The 20,890-nt window shown below is 40.3% G+C and overlaps 1 protein-coding gene across 1 annotated transcript; it reads left to right on the top strand.

Annotated features, from left to right (window-relative positions):
- Positions 1-5,207: 5,207 nt before the first annotated feature.
- Positions 5,208-17,428, top strand: spmip7 (sperm microtubule inner protein 7). The gene is given in 10 exon segments (XM_084947681.1): positions 5,208-5,647; positions 8,523-8,620; positions 11,427-11,494; positions 11,907-12,045; positions 13,049-13,116; positions 13,214-13,255; positions 13,543-13,650; positions 14,920-15,000; positions 16,666-16,789; positions 16,791-17,428. Coding segments are annotated over 10 exon segments (1,176 nt in total). The 5' UTR covers positions 5,208-5,226; the 3' UTR covers positions 16,818-17,428.
- The last annotated feature ends 3,462 nt before the right edge of the window (positions 17,429-20,890 follow it).

Raw genomic sequence — 20,890 nt, 5'->3', positions numbered from 1 at the left:
AATTTTTCAGAATGACAATGATCCTAAACACCAGACATTCATTCCCAGTGTTAAAGTAATGCATTACTGTAATAACACAGTAATGTAATATGTTACGGTACTAAATTCAGTAATTACATTACAGTTACAAATATGTTGTTATTCCTGTTAGCATTTCCAACAATCAGCTGATTTCAATTCATGCTCGGGAGGAGAAAAATGGTGGCTCATGCAGCCATTTAAGGAGTGAAGATATAGACATCAATTTATTTTTATTTCACAAAAGGACAGTAGCGTGATGGTAAAGCACAAACAGCATCCAGGACAGGGACAACCGCATTATACTGCTAACACAACATCAGCTCTTTGCAAGCTCTCACATCTGCATAGACAGTTTGCTAACACGAAACTAGCCAACAGCCCAAAGGGATTTTAAAGCTGAGTGCACGCTGACCCCCCAGCCCAAGAGCCAGACCCTGCTCATCAACAAGTAACAAAGCAGTGATGAGCACTCAGACTTGCAGCCTCCATTTCTACCTGTTCATGTTTCTAAAGTAGAAGGACTGTGGCGATTGCTTTAAAGTGTCTTTGGACTGGTTTTTATCTTTGCTTTGTCCCCATACCTAAAAACTAAAAGAATTACCATGTGTATAGAGATGTGTGTTAGTGTGCACTGTAGCCTCAGATTTATATTGTTAACTATTTGTGACAGTACCTTTTAAGTAATTTCATAGAGTAACAAGAAAATAATGTAACGCGTTGTGTAACTAATTACGTAATTAAGTAACATGCTGTGCTGATTTTTTTTAAAAGGTAATGCAAGGAGCTTGGATAGCTATTCCTTAAGATTATTTAAAGACATGACAAGAAAGCTTGCCTAAGAGAGTTCAGGCTGCATTGAGGAATAAAGGTGGTCATCCTCAATATTGACTTTCAAGCTAATTAAATTAAAACTATGTGTTTGCCTTCTATACTCAATTTCTATGTCTGTTTTCACATTTCCCATTTTTCCTAACACAATATAAAGAAATGAGGGGTGCCTCAAGACTTTTGCACAATACTGTATAAATGTACTGAAACATTCCACCAATTTGTATGTTTATTCCTAAACACAAATATATGAATATGCAGTTTAAAAACAATTTCAATTGATTAAAATCTGTCACAGATTTGCATGATTTACACGATTCATTATAATCCTTATTTATTGCAAAGTGAGCCTTTGTGCAGCCAAGTCCATCCACTGTCTGAAAGCTGCCATTTTAACTCCTCCCCCTCCGTGTAAGCCATTTGATTCGTTGCCCCTCAAAAAGGCAGGTGGGTGAAGCATCACTCAGAAACAAACTATCTGAACCCTGAGCTTTTTGAAGCCACTGTTTGAAGCCACATTGTAATCTAAACATCCACATTGTAACAGTAGTACATGCCCTGTTTGTCCCTCAGTCAGCCCTCAGCATATATACAGCGCTGCCTTTCCTTTGTCCTTTGCCAAGACATCAGTTGTCCTTCCCTGTTTGCTCTTGTGTTTTCCCCGTATGGCTCTCTGCTCCCCTTGTGTATTTTGGATCTCAGCTTTTGTTCCCTTTTTCATTTGCTATTTGGACTTTGTTCATTTGGACTTCATGTATCAGCCAAATTAAAGGTTTGACTTTGTTATTTCTGTCTGCTTTGGTGTCAGCATTTGCATCCTCGTGTCTAACGCCTCTCCAGACAGAAATGTGAAAAAAGGAAAGATCTGTAGTCCTAATATAATTTATTTAGTTTGTATCAGTATCAGTGATGTATCAGTACCGCCATCTTTGTTAGCATAATGTTTGACTATTTAGATCGACTGCGTGGGTATTTGTTTTCTTGTACGTTAAATGATTTTAAATAGTTCATTTAAAATAATTGCAAACATGCCAAGCCGGAATCATTTGCCTAATTATTTACTTGTTGATTATTCCTTGTGTTCGTTTGCATTTATCTTTGAATACTTAATAGCCCTCCATTTTTGGAAGCTTATGGTTGCGCTTCCTGATAAACTAATTCATTACTGTAATGATGTGCCTGAGTCACCCATTCAAGTGACAGAATTGGCCACCAGTTTTTTCCCCCTATGCAGCTAAAGCCTTCTCTCAAAGGAGGGCAGACGCCACCGTTATCCCAACTTAGTCATAATATACAGCTGCTTGTATGTCTGCTGCAGTCACCATATTCATCACTGAAAGTGACATTGCGTTATGCTGACTCTCCCCTGGGGAATGTTAACATTAAACCATCATGCTCATGCGTCTCCATGATAGCTCGGAGAGGGCTTTGCGGGGGGAAGAGGGTGTGTGAAAACTTCCATATTAAAAGCATTATAAGGAGCAGATTTTTCACTCCCACCTCCCTCATGAAAAATGCACAGCGGCATATTCATTACTTCATTGAGCTAACTGAGTGTGACAAGCGGAGAGCTGCAGCAACCGAGGGCAGGGAAGCAGCGCTACAATAAAGCCTTCAGCCACTCTCTGAGGACATGGCTACCCCTGCTGCTCGTGGGAGCTACATCTATGCGCTCTGTTTGGATTTTTCCAAATGGTTGAGGGTGCCACACACAGCATGACACAGACTACACTGCAGCCAATTTGCCCTCTAATCTAATGCATTCATGGTCAACAGGCAGTAATCAATTCAGTGCCTTTACAGTGTGATGAATTTGACCCACGAGTTATGACTTAGGGCCCTTGTGCTATAAATATGGTCATGCATTTTCAGCAGTTTACAAGACATACGGACGAAATCCCAGCCGCGGATGCTTTATGCAACAAACGTCGATGGGGCTCTGTTGTATGAACTCTATTGCATATCATGCATACAGAGATGGCTGGATAGAGGAATTACTTTTATGAGCTGTGGCCCCAAAGGTATTGCTGTCTAATATATCAAACCTTTATGCGGGAGTGATACGAACACATGCAGACATTAATATCTGTCTTTCATCTCTTTGCGTTTATCTGTTTAATTTTCTTGCAGCTCCTTCTTCCAGTGATAAACGATGCTGTCTACCCCCATTCTAAAGCATCCTCTCCGCCCCGTGATGATGTGCTCCCCACGTGCCAGGTGGCCGCCTCACCTCCTAGCCCTGCCTATACGATCCTGAGGTGTCATACCGACTCACCCTCAACCCTCTAATTAACAAAAATACTGGCTCTGCTACCCCGGAGCAGCATCGGCCTATATTGTCTTCAGAAAGCCAGCGCTACATTTGGGAGTTTGCTTTGATGACCCTCTGCAGCGACAGCATCATCGGAGACAACAGCGGCTCTTAATCCAGAGCAACAGTTATTTCTCAGATGAATGCAGACTGTGCAAATTAGTGGCTGCCGCACTATAGCATTGGACCTGGCACCACAGGCGAGATGTGAGATTTAAATTATTTCTGAGACTGTGGAGGAGTCTAGAGAATAGCAGACAAGCTGACTAATAACACAGGATTCAGTAACAAGGGCTGCTCCGATGGTAATGACTGCTTGCTCCAGAAATATCTGATTCCCTGCAAAAAAGGAAAAAAAATAATACAGTCATCTCAAGCCTAGTCTGGTATTTAAAATCCTGCAGCAACAAAAAAAAACCCTCTGAAATAATTGGTAGACAAAAGCATTGGAAGGAATACAGTGTGATGTAGTTATAACCTCTCATAAGGGAAGGATGAATGGAATCCAACTCCAGTAAGTCACGTGGACCTCTAGACCCACATATAACTGAATTCCTACAAAATACTTGAAAATCTGCACACTTCAAGCCACAAGACTGTTGTGACAATGGTGTGATATACCAAAAAAAAAGTAATTTCAAAAAGAAAGCCATAGAAGATTTCACAAGTGTCATTCCTGCTCTCCTTTTGTGGAGGAGCACTGTGTGGGAGTTGGGCATATTCACCAGTCGGTTATCAGAATAACTCTAATTAGGCTATTTTTAACACATCCTTTTCAACAGCTCTTGGGTGTTTACATTTCCTAATGACAGCCCGAGTAAAAATCATCTATCAGCAAGCATCACCATCATCACCACCACTGACACATTAGCATCAGTTCTCTCCCAAGAAAAAAGATGCCACCTAGCCAGGGTGCTTTCAGTATTCATTATAAAGCACGCACGCCCCATCGTGCCTGTAAATTTGTGGGGCATTTATTTACATTTGTACGTTAAATTTCAGACAACTCGAGGAGGTTAATTAATAGGCAGCGAGGCACATAGTATTCCTGTGCTTTTTGGCTTCAGTGAATATGAGACAGCTCTTTCAAAGCCTGCACATTCACCAGATTACAGCCGTTGTAAAAAACACTTTTTGCTGTTGCTGTGTGATTTACATAATTTTCATTTAGTTTACTGACGGCTTTAAAAAAATAAAAATAAATAAAAACAAAACAGAGCCTACATTTGAAGTCTCTCTGTGCTAAAAGCACTTCAGGCTTGGAAAACAACTTGTTTAGCCTTCATGAGCAAAAATAAATAAATAAATAAATAATTTAATTTAATAATATGTCTTCAGGGACTTCGGTCAAAGTCGGTGTTGGACTTGTGGTCACCTTGGTAGTTCTGAATTCATAGTGCATCATCATGACAGTACAGCTAAGACTTTTATTTTTTGCTGTGATATTTGTGGACTGTCATTGAATTCAAAAGGGACTGGGTTGCTCTGCTTCATCTTACGTCTAGGCTCTACTGCTCCATCTTGTGGTTTCTTGAGGGAAAAGCGGGCAACTTTTCAAAAGGAGGGGGTTTAAACGGCTCCTTACCAATCACGAGAAGTAATGTGGCGTTCTCCGAGGAGGAGACACATAGTTCACTAACTCTGAGGCTGGGCCAAGTCTTCCCTTTATCATTTGCCACTAAAACAACATTTGTGTAGAGTATTTTTCCAGGGCATGGCTGACTAAATGTTTTTATGTGGTCAGAGTGATAAATTAGTAGGTGTAGCTTGCCAAAATATAGAAGCTCAGAGGGAACATTATTAGTTATGAAAGCTCCCCTGAAGTGAATCAGTGTGGTGTGGCATCCAGAATGGATACGATGGGATGTTTTTAGACCTTTGCTTTATTATATTATTACAAATACAGAATAATGTGCTCAGGTATGTGAAGCTGCACCTCCACGCTCATCACACAGGTCTACATGTCAGTAATTTGATCCGAGCAGGAAACTAACCCAGTCTCTGGGCAACGAGCGCTCACTGCACAAACTCACAGGAGCCTTCAAGGAATTTCCTCCCAGGCAGTAATGACTGCAGTTTTGGATCCCTTCGAGCCTTTTTCCTCAGAGCTTCACGTCATCAGGCGGCTGAACTCCAGTTTGCACCGAGATGGTAGGAGAGATAGACCGAAAACTGGACACGTAGGCTCCCTTAGACTTCAGCCCCCCGCTGAGCGCGTCACCCTGGCTCCTTTGCGAGATGATGTCCCCCTGTTGGACCCCTGCTGTGGTCAGCTGAGTGCTGGAGCTGAGGTAGTCCTGGGCCTCAAAGGTCGAAAGAAATTCATAGATTTTGATCATGTCCCCTCTGCTCTGTGGGTCCCTCCCGGTTTCAGAGAGAGGCCTCAAACAACCCCAAACTTCTCAGTGGTATGTGTAGACCTGAGCGAGGACGAGGCCTGGAACTCCAGGAGGATCCCCCATGCGGCTCTGAGAGCAAGACTGAGAGGTAAAAAACAAACAAACAGAAGCATATTTTAAATACTGTGCAAGTCAGAACCTTGAAATTGGATAGTTCATCTATTGTTGAGTGATAAAGGCTTGATTGCTAACAGGGCAACTACCCCTAGAGGGAAAAAAACAAGCTGAAATTTTGTCAGATATGAAGACCTTTTGCTTTTCTTTATCTCATATGGGAGTAAATGCTCCTTTAAATTTGTGCTTCGATGTTTGGAATTACATAACGTTTGACTATATTATATATAGATATTATCTCAGCTGTTTTTTCACAATGCACCAAATGAATAACCAACAATTGAAAAAATTAAGTGTCAGTTTAATATATAGCTTGCCCCCCCCCCCCAAAGGAAAATCCGCTGAGCTGTTGCATTGTGAATACAAATTAAAAAACTGTTTAAAGAGTAAATTATCCCTTGGCTGAAAAGCTGCAGTATCACCACGCTCTCTGGTCGAGTTTCAAGGTTGTTTCATCAATCTTCTTGTTTTCGTTGTAATGATTATGGATGATGGCTGCGGCAGGGTGACAGATCAAAACGCTAGATATTTTATTCTCATAAAAACAATTCTAAAAATAAGTTAAATAATGAATAAATGTATAAAATCTTAATATATTAGGCTCTACAGAAACAGTAAGCAAACAAACAAAACATAAAGAACCCACAATGATTCAAATTATTAGCTGTAGCTACCTGCTGTTGGGTGCTGCAGTGCCCCCTTCTGGTCACTTCATATTAGTGGTCTTCATGAAGGCACAGCGTGAAGTTCAGCGTGGAAGCCAATTTTACTCGAAAAATGTTAGACACCTGTTCAACTGCTCATTAATGTAAGTCTCTAATCAGCCAGTCAACACATTGATTATTTTGTAATTACATCTAAAAAACATAGGAGCGCGTTTGTGTAGCTTTAAATTGAAACTGAGCATAGGAGAGAAAGGTGATTTATTGGTGTCTCACAGGCTGGTATGAGTATTTCAGAAAAAAAATTGCAAGTTTTACAGCGAAACTGAAAAAAATAAATATATTGGAGTATTCTTAACAAAAAATCGTTGTTTAAGTTACAGTGTGTAAAAGCTTACCACTAGATGGCAGTAGATTGCAGTCAACTGAATTTTGTTTTCTTTCTCCTCCCAATTCAAGCACCTAATCCAAACTGTGGTGGCCACTGCAGAACAAATATGTTTTATTTCTTTAAACTATGTGTTTTTTTTTTAATTATACTTTTCACAGTTTAGTCAGCCAAGAGTAATCAACAACATTATACTGCATCCTGTTAAAGCCATAGCCAGCTGTTGTGCGTGACTGTTTGTGTAAAAGATATTTTTGGACACACTATATTATAGCACATTAAAACAATATAAACACTTAGCAATAAATTGGTCATTTAAAAAAGGGCTATGCATGAATAAAATATTCAGTTTTACGTTTTTACCCCTGAGTTAACTACTGTTCATTTGTTGTGAGTGTTTGCTGTTAGTCCACTGTTTTCCTCAGGTGTCAGAGAAGTGTCTACTTTTATTTACTCTGGAGGAGGCTTTAACACTCTCTGAATGGGTCCAATGCCAACTGATGAGTGAGTGAAGCTTCTGTACAGTGATAGTGATACTGAGGTGAATTGTTGAGGATATCTTGACCTTTTCTGTCGATAAGAGCTGCTGTGTTTGCTGCTGTTGGTGAAATTTAACGTCAAAGTTGATCTAACTGTTGTCAGACTTGGACACTTGGTGAATAAGAACTCGTGGTAAATGCCATGAAAGCATGGATCTCTACATTTTGTATCAACAGCTCAGGCTGCTGGTGTTTCTTGGCAGACTTAGTGCCCCTTACGTGAGGATTGTTGCTGATCATGCTCATCTCTTTTCAACTAATACGACTCATCTTATGATGGCTGCTCTAGCAGGATAATGTGCCTTGTCCCAAAGCTCAGGTAATCTTGAACTGGTTCTTTGAACATGACATTGAGTTTACTGTAGACAAATGGTCTCAATAGTCACCAGATCTCAGTCCAATAGAGCACTTTTGGGGAGATTTACATCAGTGATGTGCAGCTAACAAATCTGCAGCAACTGTCAACATGGCCATCAATAATGTTTCTAGCACCTTGCTCAATCTGTGCCGGAACAATTTAGGCAGCTCTAAAGGCAGAAGTATCTATTGTTACCCTAAAAATTATTAGCTAGTAAGCTTTTTGTTTCATAAAATATTAAACATTACATTACTTTAAGCTAAATATTGCTGCTTTTTTTTTTTTTTTAGCTAGCATTGGCTAGCTCTAAACAAATATTGCTTGGCTCATCATTTTCTTAGCGCAGTACTTTCCACTGTAAGTTAAATTTGTTTCATTCACTCTCTCTCTTTTTGGCATTTAAGCTCCCATTACATTTTTACAGTAAATATGCAAATATTAATGAAAACCTTTTGTTTACTAACGGACTTAAAACTGCTAGCAGCGCTAACTGCCAGAGCTAGCTTTTGAAACAACAGCTCAGCTCATTTCATGTCATAATATGGTTTTATAACATATATAAAAGTTATTCTGCAATTAAATTATTACAACAACCCAAAGCATAAAATACCTGGAGCAGCTACTAAAGAGCATTGGTAATAGCTAGTTGGTATGTACATCTCCAGGCTAAATACTGTATAATTAAGCTTAAGCTGGCATTTGTAGTCTGTTGTGTGCTCTGTGCCTGATGGGTAATTAGAGGCACATACACATCCAGACTCGGAGCTGGTCAGCTGGGACCATGGCTGTTTGTTGCTCCAGGGCCTGCTTGCAGGGTAATTTGACCTTGAGGGCAGATACTGCTGTGCATAGTTATAGTTCACAATTTGTCAGAGAATGTATTGTTGTTGTGTCATCCTAAGGTTCAAGTGATCTTGTTAAAATTCAGCCTCAGTCACTGAGGACACCAGCAACAGTGATGATCAGTAACAATCTGCCTGATACACATCCTGGAAATCAGGTGAGTGATGACTGACTGAACTGGTTTCTGTACTGAAGTGCAACGGTGTGACATCTTCAATTTGCTTGTTTTTGCCCAAATGAGAAATGAAAGACTTCACACATTAACAATTCATCAGTTTTCCCTCTTCAGTTTTTCCTCTGAGCACATTAAAGTTTTGTTGATTTATATACTAAATCTTACTACAGTGCAGACGCTGGAAACATTTTGGTTGAACTAATGCTGGTGGCTTTCTTACTATCATTACACTTCATCACAACTGCTGCATTAATCACTTTCCTATCATAACACAAGCACATATTAAGTATTAAATCAGAAATGCGTACCTCACTTACAGCCTCATCACACCTCACATACTGCTTATTATGTGGGCAGGTTTTCACTTTGAGGACATAACCTTGCTTTATTATTTTGTTTCTGAAACTGCTAATTGAAATGTCCATAATTACCTTGACACACATTATTGTTGTTTAAGAGAGGTCTCGCAGTGCTCAGTTATTGCAGATAGGTATTTTGTTCAGTGAATAGAGACTTGATTAAAGCCTGTATTTAAGTAGTGTGAAGTTCAGGATTACAGTGGTGATGATACATTTTTAGTATGGAAGTTAACACATGCGCAGTGAAATCAATGGACCTTCTCAACTCTTTTCTGGCAGTACAGTGATTGATGGCCAGAATATAAAAAGCTCCAGGGTGACAGATTCATGATGATAGTGTTTTATCAATGTTTTATTGAATCATCTTCTCTTTTATGTATCTGCTAGTAGCAACACTCAAGGTCACACATATTCACATATTAGTTTTCAATACGATCCCTGATATCTACAACAAAATAATTGGAACAGCGCAGAAAATACTGCAGGATGAGTAAAAAAAATAATTATATCAGACAGCAGATTCCAAACAGCTGATGTTATCTGCTTAGATCGGCAAACAACTGATATTGGCTTATTAGTTATTTGCTGATCTAAGTCAGTTTACAGCAGATGATGATAGAAACACCCTGATGTCCACAAGAGGGCACGCTGCAACTTCTCTATTGGGAACACAGGCTTTTGCAACACTGCAGACATCCCAAACAGATGATCCGAGCAGTCAGCCAGAGCTGAATCCACCACGATAAGCCTTTTAGTCTTCTTTCCTCTCCTGTACTGCATTGTGCTAGCTTTTTTTCCTTTTGCAAATATAGTAATGTAACATCCTCCACATACTTCTTCTAGCTAAAATGATATATATATGCTATAATTAGTTCAAACAGTCCTTTATACTGGAAGCTGGGACTCACGAGAAAGTTCAAGATACAATATTATCAAAAGACTTCCCTCATTATTCGATGTTATTGCATTTTTATTTATTTTTTTACATTTTGTGATATGCTGAGTATTACAACAGGTGTTGCAAGTTAGGTCCTCAGAGTTAAACTTTGTCAGTATCTGTTTTATCCAATAAGATAAACTTATCTCACTTCTGCCATATTACACTTTCCATAAATGTTGACATAAGATGAGCCAGTCCGCTATCAGTCCGCTATCAGTCTGTGATAGAGTGGGGTGAAGTTGGCAGTTACATGCAGTCTGTTTCTGATAACACAGAAATTAAGTGTAATAAACTTTTGACATAACATAGCTTATAGTGTCTGCATAGAAATAAATACACAATGAACAGAAATGTATATTTAACTGTTAAATTTGCAACCTTCTTGTTCAAGAGGAAGATAACCAGAATACAACCAGCTGGCAGCCAGTTGAGTCGAGTCCCCTGGAGTTGTGCTCGTGCAGACTGATAACAGAGGTTGCCTTCTATCTGGTGATCTTCGCAATCGCCTTGCAATCAAAAGTTGTCATGAGTGTGCAACGGCCTCAAGCTCTGAGCAATCATTTGGTCACCGCAAGTTGCATGTAAAACAATTTAATGTGGTCACCAGGCAGCCACCATTCTTTGTAGAAAGAAGGATGTTGTCCCATTTCTACACATGTGACCGAAATTAGTTGGCTCTGAATTAGGTGGTAGCTAGAATGTTTTTTTGGTGGAGTCTACTTTATACTCTTATTTCATCTCCCTCTTTAACTAAAGGAGGAAAAGCCAGTTTACTTTTGCTTTGCATTTGTTATTCCTCTGGTTTTGCTGTGTTTTCAGCGCTGTGTCTACACGCCTCGTTCTTTTATGCACAAAGCTGCAAAACCAATAGAATCTGAATGCTGCCCGCTGATGTGTAAAAACGTCAAATACTGCGATTGACTCGCTCGGATGCACTTTGGAGTGAATATAGGAATTTGCGTGTCTTTGTTGTGCATTAGTCATTAAGAGAACATCCTGATATTTTGTGCTTTTAGGCACACTCAGCTTTAGGGGTGGTAATTACAGCCTGTTTGTTGGTCACGACTGAAAGATCTCGAGCACTACTGGATGGATTTCCATAAATTTTGATTCAGACGTCATTGACCCCCGTAGGATGAGCCTCATTATCCATTTATGTTTACGTGATGAATCTGAGCTCAAATGAATTTTCACAGATTGTGTCAGATTTTCTGCATTTATCAGGGGTAATTTGAAAGATCATTTGGCTGGTGCCTAATCGCTAATTAATGGTCTGATGCCAGGTGAGAATTTAAGTGAGAAATTATGGTTTTTAATAGCATTTTTTAAAATAATGGTTTTCAATAATGTTGAGTATAATTATATTAATAATAACAGGTAAAAAAATAAAACCTACACTCATCATTAGATGTGTTAAAAATACATGCGTGAGCCTCATGATTTCCAGTTGAACACAATACTGATAAATCTTCTGATATTGCTTTTTAAGGATCCAGGAGTCGGGCGGGATATCTCACCGGCAGTTCGACACTTCAGATACACTTCTGCAACACAGAGGTCAGAACACAGGCACCTTTAATTGTCTCCTTTCAATAACAATAACATTGAACAAAGCTTACCTCCTGATTACTGATATGCGAAGTCCACACACGATGTGGTTGCTTTGAGGGTTATCGGGAGGGAATAGGTTTGATTTTGTGCTCCGTTGATGTCATCAGGGAACAATGCGTCCTCTTGTTGTATTAATTACTCTTTAATGAAATCATGCAAATGAACTGTAGCCTTGCTTAAAGCCTCGGGGAAGAATCGGCTCCCCAGTTAATAAGCTGTCTAATATATTTTGTGCAATGAAGGAGGCTGGTTAAGAATTCAAATTAAAGCAAATAACTTTCGGGAATCAAGTTAATCAATTGCACTCAAGGCACTCGGTCCACGTGTCTAATGGTCAGAAGTCCTAATTTCTCTGCAGGAGTTATGAGGACGCTGGATGGATTGCAAAGGTACCGCGGCACTTGGAGGCACCAGAAGCAACCCTGGAGAAACTGGCAGACCCAGTGAGTGAGCGTGCCTCACTGAGGCGCTACAACAGCCGACCTCAGCTGTGGCAGGTGAGCCATGGAGAGTGTTTGCATGTTGGCAATCACTGCCGAGGCATGAGCTCTGTTTTCTTGGCCCCAGCAGAGGGCTTCTGGGGGTTTAGATCATTCACACAACTGAGGGAAATTGGATTTTTGGATGGTTATTGTTTCTCAAAGGCAATTTTCATAATAACCCATGCATAGGTGTGCTAATATTTTGTATTTGGTTTTAGTGATAAGTGATAAATGTGATGAAGAAATGCAGTTCATTACCTGTCAGTCTTGACCTTGTGGCATACAGTGTGTGCAGCAGGGAGACTGAAAGAAGCAGATATGCAGCTTAATATTTCTTTATTTCTGTATTTCTCTCCTTTACGTGAAAAGGCCAAAATAAATCTGGTTCTCCTGTCTGGCATTGATGCCGTGGATGCTGCTACATCCAGCAGCTACTTGATCTAACAAATTAATTTTATAGCATGCCCCAAATTTCTGACATTTCAGTTTTTTTACATCCTATAAAACATGACATCCAAAGGAACAGACAAACTCCCTCGCTGTGTCTCACTTTCTCTGCAGTGTTTTGACTGTGTATATATATATATGTGTGTGTGTGTGTGTGCATTTTCTTTTTTCCCACCGCATTGATCCAGTTTGTGTAGCACCCCGCCAGCAAACATGACTGAACACACCCTGGTGAGCCACACTGTAGCACTGGGGTAACATGTTCCTTCATTACAGTGAACACATGCACTCCAGTTTATTTTTGAGCCAGTCTCATATTGGACTGCTGTTTCACAGTAGCTGAAAACCCCATCGTTAGTCTTTTTGTGGGATCAGTTAGAATAAGAAAAATACTCGCAGGCCTATCCTTGCTTCACATGAGTGCGGTAAAGATTTTAGTGTTTGATGCTTTAGTTTAGGGGTTAAAACATAAACACTGCTGCACATGTGTTGTACCTATAGTGTTAAAATAAAGGTGATCTGTAGATCGGTAAATTGTGATGAAGCGGTGATTGTTTCCGTTCTTTCTAAGTCTGTAGGAGCTGAGTGGAACAGGCGTCAGCTTCGACTGAGGAATGATGCCAAAAAACCAATATCTTTGTAAGATTTCGTTCATCAGTGGGAGCTCATTTTCTCTTTTAGTCCCTTTTATGATGCAAATTTGTCACACACCTTCCTGTTTTTTTGGTTTGTTCAGCTGCAGTACATATCCAAGATCAGGTCAGATCCCTCTGTACACGTGAGTATTTTATGTTTGAGCTGCCACCACACAGAGTACTGTACAAAATCTTGGGGTCCTTTAGCTCTTTAATACCTGCCACATTTATTCTGCTTCATGATGTCTTTAACCTGCTGCTACCATGAAACACTGAGCAACTTTAAAAAGAAAATGTTTTAGGTGATCATGTTTTGATCCAGCTATTTTCTTAGCGGCGCAGTATTTTGTTTGAATCCAGCTACTCTGCATATTTTCTCTGAGCACTGACCTTCGCGTTCATTACTGAGTGGGCTCTCGTGTATGTGCAGTGGCACCGTCGGCTCTGAGAACATGGATAACATTGACAACATGGATGAAGACTTCCACCCACTGACAGTAAAGAGGAGCGTCGTTCCTCCACGCATGCCGACAGCACGGTGAGACTCACTGTCATTGTACACATAAAGAGCGCGGCATGTGGAAAAAAGCAGAGGTTTTTTTAATGGAAATTATTCTAAAAACAAAGTGGACTTAGACTGTGAAGACCTGTGTTAGTGTGTTTCTTATTTATCGATGGACCGGTATAACACTTTTAGAATAATTATGAAGTTCATCTAAACAAGGCTGAAGCTTCAACAAATAACCACAAGAGCATTTTAATTGGTTTATTTCAAACGTAGTTAGTCAATTTGCACAAGTGTATTCCTATTGGCCAGGCTGAAAAAAACGTCCACCTTGTTGACAGGTGTTTGCTTTGTTCTCTGCTTTCCTGTGAGCGAGTCATCTGCAGCACTCTGCCCGTCTTTAGCCATCATCTGTTAAAATGTCCGCACAGACAGGGAGGAGAGCAAGTCCTAACTTGTTATGCATGCTGTGCATGTCAAGTTAGGATTGATTTTTTTTTTCCAAGTTGAAGTGTGGCTCCTCTGTGGAATCGTTGCTGCACCATCAGTTGGAAAGCCAACAAGCAGGGAGCGTCACATTTTTCCGATATGCTTGCATTTTAAGGTGTTTCTCGTGGGGTCTCACAGATAGCAGCCTCCGTGCAGGCTGCAGTTCAACAAGTGGAAATAAGACATTCCAGATCTCACCAGATTTCACCTTGTAGGGAATTCTAATCTAAATGATCAGTCATGTGCATGGCGCTGACATTTAGAAGTGTCTACGGTTTTATTTTTTTATCTGCTGCTCTGAATGCTTTTATTTTGCTCTTTTTTTTTTAGCTTCCTGTATTGTTTCCAGGCTGAAACTGCCTGTTGGGGCTTTGTAGAGTGCTGAAAAGTGATGCAAGGATCAAGGTAGCTTGGAAACGGGACCAAGATACTGTCATGCTGTCAGTCTGTTTTCTGATTTTGTTGTTGAAATCTCAACTTTAAGCACTAAAGATCAGTATGGCGAGGTGGCAGGTGGTGGTCGTCCTCATTCAGGATAAAACAAAAATGAACCAGAAGCAAAAACATGCAGACCTGATGGGTTGAATGCCATCTATCCCTCTCAGAAAACTGCACCCAGTACACACACACACACACACACACACACGCACACACACACTTACATTCATTGTGGTTTTTCTAGAACTGTTTGTTAAGCACAAAGTATTTTTCACAATTTTTTTACATGTCAGGTGTAAAAAATTGTGTGTTTTTTTGTCTAACTGTGTCTCATTTACAAGATACAGTGTCTGTAATATCTTTTCCTTGTGCCAGCCGAACCACCATCCCTGGCTACACAGGCATGGCTGCCTATGCTGACTCTGCTGCTCCTGCAATTTCTGCAAGCTCATCTGGGTGAGTCTGAATGAAACTCTGATAACTCAATATATTCACAGACTTAATCATATTCCGTTGTTATTGCTAACTGATTATGTCCTATAAAATATGACATTTAAAAAAAGTATATAATATATAGTCTGTATTGTTTATCTTGTCATCTTGTGAAATAAGTAAGTCATAAATTTGTGGGTTGATTGAGTTTATCATTTTACTATTTTGCACACCTTGATATTTCTTTCTCCCAGCATTTTATCCAGTTAGACAAAAAAAGCAAACATCACAATTCTCCACTAGAGGGCGGTCTAATGCAATCCATAGACATGAGGTTGCACTCTTAACTTCACCATACAGGTGCCCAGTATTTACTGGTGTCTATGAAAATGTGACTACAACTCGCCACAGTGGCAGAAATACACAGAAATGACAATACTTTCAGCTTACCTTATATATCAAAGTGTAGCCAGAGCAGATGCCTTTATTTGGGCTTGAGACTGGCACTGGGAGCACACTAACTCCTGAGGTTAAGTTTGTATCACCCCTAAGAGTCAAACTGGGGACCTTTTAGATGTGGGGTGCACGTGTTAACCACTACACCACAGAGCCAAGCAAAATGCAAAAAATATGCATAAACATGCGCGCAGTCTGGAGAAAAATAAACCAAAGAGCATGAAATTAGTAAAACTAAAAGAGCGGACACTGTTTTAGGGAAATGGGCAGACAAGATAAAAACAGTGTCAACAAAACAGCTAAGAGAAATAATATAAATCCTGAATAATCACTGTTTTCTAATGCTCCTACTTTTTAATTTGATTTGTTGTTGAACTTTATCTTTTTTTGGGTGCTGTACATATTTGAGTGGCATTGCTTAAAAGCTTAGTATACCTTATTTTTTGCATGAGTGGGCAGGTGAGGTGCAGGTTAATGGTCAGCTGGAAAAGGCTTCAGTAATTGGAAATGTTAAAAAACAGATTAAAAACAATGGCCGTCATTCCTAAAGACAGACAGGTAGGAATTTGAGAGATGTTATATGTGTTGTAGGGGAGGATTTCACCAATGATTTTCTAAAATTGAGCAAATTTCATCAAAAGAAACTGAAAAGGTTTATTTAAAAAGGAAATCTTAAGGTGTTTAATTCCCAGTGCAACACTGAAAATATGTGCGTTGACACGAGCGAGCCCCTTAACTGGCATGGCTCCACTCTGGGAGTGTTGGCTGTCTGTTAAGGATGTGCAAACCTGTTTCCTAGTTGGGCCCCAGTTTAGCGAACTTTACCGGCTTTTGGAGCAGGCATCTCCAGATGGCTGAATCCAGAGCAGCTCGTGGTAATGGTGGTTTTTCACAACCCAGATCCATTTTCCTGGTGCCTGACACCCCCCTGCGATCTGTTTCCTCTGCTGATTAGGCTTGGCCTCCCATTTTTTTCCCCCAAAACAGAAAAAAAAGACAAGCTCTTGGATTGATTAACTGTCTGCTACAACGGTCAGACATCCCCGGGATTTTTGCTTACTAACGCTCACTCATAACAGAAGTGCCTGAGGGGTTTTTTTTTCTGTCAGTCTGCAGCAGCCTTAGCTGCTCGGTGTTTCACTACGAAGATTAGCGTTAGGTTCTTAGATTTTTGTGTCATCTAAAACAACGTGTAATTCAGTGACTCACAGATATCATTACATCTTTTCACAGAGCATTCGAAGAACTTGGAACTTCTGTTTTCAGGCACACAGCGCCCCTGTCCAGAACGGTGACCGCCGTGGCTCCCTGCAACCCCTTCATGAGACCCGTGCTTCCTGTCTGGCGCACGAGCGCCACAGCAAGACTTTAGACAAACGAGATGAGAGAGGGCTCGAAGGTGTCAGCTTCCTATTCACGCCATCCAATCTGTTTATATGAATACATCTACGATGATGTGATGTCAGTGAGTTATTCAGAGTGAGTTAAAGAATAATGAGATGCCCCATTATCATAATTTCCCTGATTTAGATGAGTGGTTTTCTAACTCTGGGTAGTGAGTGCGTTGCATTGTCCTCTTAAATATTTGCTCTCTCTCACTGACTCGCTTGCTTGCTCGTTTACTCTATGTGTGTGTGTGTGCGTCTGTCATGAAGGGCAAAGAGAGGGGCGAAATATTGAGGAAAGTCAGGATTTTTAGCGTTATCGTTACGTTTTTAACAGTATACAAATTACGGCAGCTTTACAGATCCATTATGACTAAACAGGCTAATCTGCATTCAAAATGCTGTCTGTGGGCTTCAGTATATACATCGCTTAGATTTCTGTAGATGCGACTGTAATGCACATTGACATTATTATGATGTGCCTGGCAGCAATAGCTTTATGTCTGCGGTTAGTGCAGCTTGACGCTTAGACAGGAAATAGGGATGAGATGGTTTTCCTGTTCCTCTTCATCTATACTTTGTTTAGATTTACATTTCATGAGGATTTTGTACTTAAGCACAAAGTTGATACATGTGAGGACTTTGGGTTGTGTGATCACTAATACATGCATCTTTTCTTTTTAATTATTGTATATTTAGTGTCATTTGTGTTTTATTTAGCTATTTATTATTGCACTTCCAAAAGTGAGGGCACTCAAAAGAGATTTAAATTAAAAATAATCCAAAAAAAAAAAAAAAAAACGTTTTTAAACTGAGAAGCCTAGAAAGTCCTAATTTTTGACATGAAGATTTTGGAGGCAAAAGTTACTTATTGCTTTAATGCTGCTAACTTCACCACAGAACAGCAGCAGCTCGCTGGCCCAAGCGAAAGCATGAAAAAAAACATTACCCTCACACGTAGGCCCCTGACCTCTGGACAGACACATTTGACTCCCAAATATAGACTGAAAAGAAATGTAGGCAAGTCTGCAAATATCATCCATTGTGTCTTGTTTAATGACCCTAAACTGCCTTTGAACTCCATCAGTCCTGTTTCATGCTGATATTTGTCCAAAGCAGTCTTTACACAGCGAGAAATATGATATCAGCTCTCCATCAAACCCATCACATACGAAGAACTGCACAACTTCCACCATAGTTGTCAAAGTAACAGAGCATTATTAAGTGCAGTAAGTGCAATCTCTCTCTCTCTTTTTTTAAAAGATGTTACCAGTTAATGCATCGCTGAGAAAATTGGTAAGTAAAGTGAATTATGTGCATGGAAAGGTTAAGATTTATCCCTTTTCCTTTATGCTGCTGCGACTCCAGTGAATCTAGAGGCAGCACCCTTCCTTTTGGCACGATATCAGCTCACGGCTCTGTTGGTGATTGATGTCTAACAGCCACAGATTATTATGCTAAACAACTTATGCTAAAGAACAGCTGTTAGTTTTGTTAAAGCGAGCCTTTTCAGTTGTAATTACTGTTGTTTTGCATTAATTTTATGACTTTTGAAAGACACTAGAAAGTTGAGGAACATGTTAGGTAATTAACTCCTTGGCTTTCTTGCACAGTTAGATAGCAGGACTCTCTTAACTGCTTAGCTTAGCGTACAAATGCATGAAATTGCAGAGGACAACGGCACCTTTTAAAGCTCACTATTTAACCCCTAATAATGTGGCTGTCTGCAGCCATGTTTCCAGTATTTATTTCACCTGATGGTACAATACATATTCAGCGTACAACACGACAGTGGTAATAATCTTGAGAGTGAGACGGCCTCACTGTATAGCAACCAATTTACTTTGTGTTTAAGACCAACAGGACTACGTAAGACTTCTCATAGCAATCATAACTCTATTTGCTAAAAACCTCCTCCTCCTCCTCCAGCTTAGATTTTCCAGCCTGTGGTCTGAATCTCATCACTGGGTCCTTTTCAAAACAGGCTCACAAACACCATGATTGATTCAGCCACTATCCTCCAGGATCTCTCAATGCTTGCCCGGGCTGCAGATTAATTTCCTTTTCCTCATCTTAATTTTTACTCATCGCCGCTCCATAAAAAGGCTAAATGTCAAGCATGCCTGACTCCTTCTAGTGACACGTCTATTCCAGCAGATAATTACCATAAGGAAATTGATGCTTTAGTGTGCAGAGGGGAATTTAATTTACTCTGACATCCTCGCAGCATAATGCATTCCTAAAGAAAGAGAGTTTTTCACTTTGCAATTGACTTTTTAGATAAATTGGACTATTTAATGTGATTATCGGTCTTGAACGTCTTTGACTTATTAAGGTGTTGAAACCAATTAAGGGTTACATGCTGCTCATCCTTCCAAATGTGAAACAGTGAATACTGCTTAAAGATCCATGAAATAAGAACCGTCCTCAGCCTATTGTATGTTAGTCAGCTGGCTACATTGCCTGATGATGTTTTGAGGCTTGCTAGATAATGATATTAATTACAACAACATGGCTTGCTTCAGATTGTGGATTAATCTGAGAGAGCAAAGGGTTCTGTGCAGTTTGAGTCACACTCCATGCATGTCGCATGTGTCATTTTCGATGCTACAGAGTTATAATAACCTTATAAAACCTTGAAGTTTGAGAGCATTTCCAAACGACCAGTAAGAATTGAACAAGTCAGGCATTAGAGGGAAGATCTGAATATTGATCCCACTTCTGTTGGTACTTCTCTAAAATTTCGGCTGAAGTGAAGCTGCTGTGTCACTGAACGGGACAGCATCTCTTATCGCAGGCGATCACAGCCATGAACCGACATCTTCGAGGTCGCCAGTAGCGCTGAGTCACATTTTTTGTCCCAGCCTTCCCTTTGCGGAGTTAACCCATCCTGCAGCGTGTTCACACCTTTGCACGTCATGCGTTAAAACGGACCTTACAGAAGAAAAAAAGCAGCACCGACTGTGAGGCTATGAGGAAGTCAGCGAGCATTGCTGCAATCCATATTATGGCCATGAAGACACAGCAGGCCGCATTGCTCCTGCCCAAAGTTCCTCCTTTTGCAACCAACTGAATGCTGTGTTTCTTAGGAGATAAGGGCAGCCTCCCGCAAAAGGTGACTCAGCAATCCAGCCACACGGCCTCTCCTGAGATAAGAGCCCTCTTTGGGGCTTGTGGGACACTGGGAAAAAACAGCCACAAGGAGAAAGTGAAAATAGTGGAGTATAAACGATCACATATTCTGTAAAATGAAGTGCAAACTCGTCCAACTTAATCCGTTAGGTTCATTTATACATGTAAACACAGCTGATCAAGTAGGGGTTCAAACTGAACTACATTACAAGCTCCACCATGAGATACTAGTGACGGGACATATCTCAAATTGAGTTTTAAAGTCGACGGTGGTGTGCAATTCCTGTTTTATTTGGAATTTTCTTCATTTTCAGTCCAAAACGTATATTTATTTGAACAAATTCAGACTCCATATGTGGGCAGTCCGCTCAGGAGTCACCTATAGGGCTGCTTTAGAAGCTGCCACACAGGTTAGCAATAAAACAAACTGTAGGCCAGAAAGCATCTTAGAAGTACAGTGTTGTATAATGGTGTGTGCGGCTGTCACCGGGCAGCAGCTGCGTGTGTGTTATCGCCGTACTGTAAGCAGATGTGATAACTCGACTTTGAGAACATGTGAGCTGTCGCCGCGTTGGAACTGAGATGATTGACTTTAATGTGAATGCTGGTAGCAGTGGCAGCATCTGAAACTAACACATCTGATACACTTGGAGCCAGTGGCCCAGTGTTGGTTTGTAGATTCCTGCTCATGAAACCAGAGGGAAAACCACATTTCAGTAAATTAATGCATATCTGAATGATGATCTGCTGCAGGACTGAGAGAGAATGCACTTACTGTACACGCATTTTAAAACAGGAAGTAATAAAGGAGGCTAATGTTAAGAGATGCAACTGTTTGCTCAGGCTCAGACATAATCCTGATTGTGTACGCTGCATTCGTGCTGTGTTAAGGTACAGGACAGGAGGCTATGACGCTAGAGGTAGCACAGAGAGGTGGGGGT

Source organism: Perissodus microlepis, chromosome 13 (genome assembly GCF_051167445.1).
Source record: "Perissodus microlepis isolate ML-2025 ecotype Zambia chromosome 13, ASM5116744v1, whole genome shotgun sequence".
Classification (NCBI taxonomy): Eukaryota; Metazoa; Chordata; class Actinopteri; order Cichliformes; family Cichlidae; genus Perissodus; species Perissodus microlepis.
This window is presented reverse-complemented; position numbering and strand designations above follow the sequence as displayed.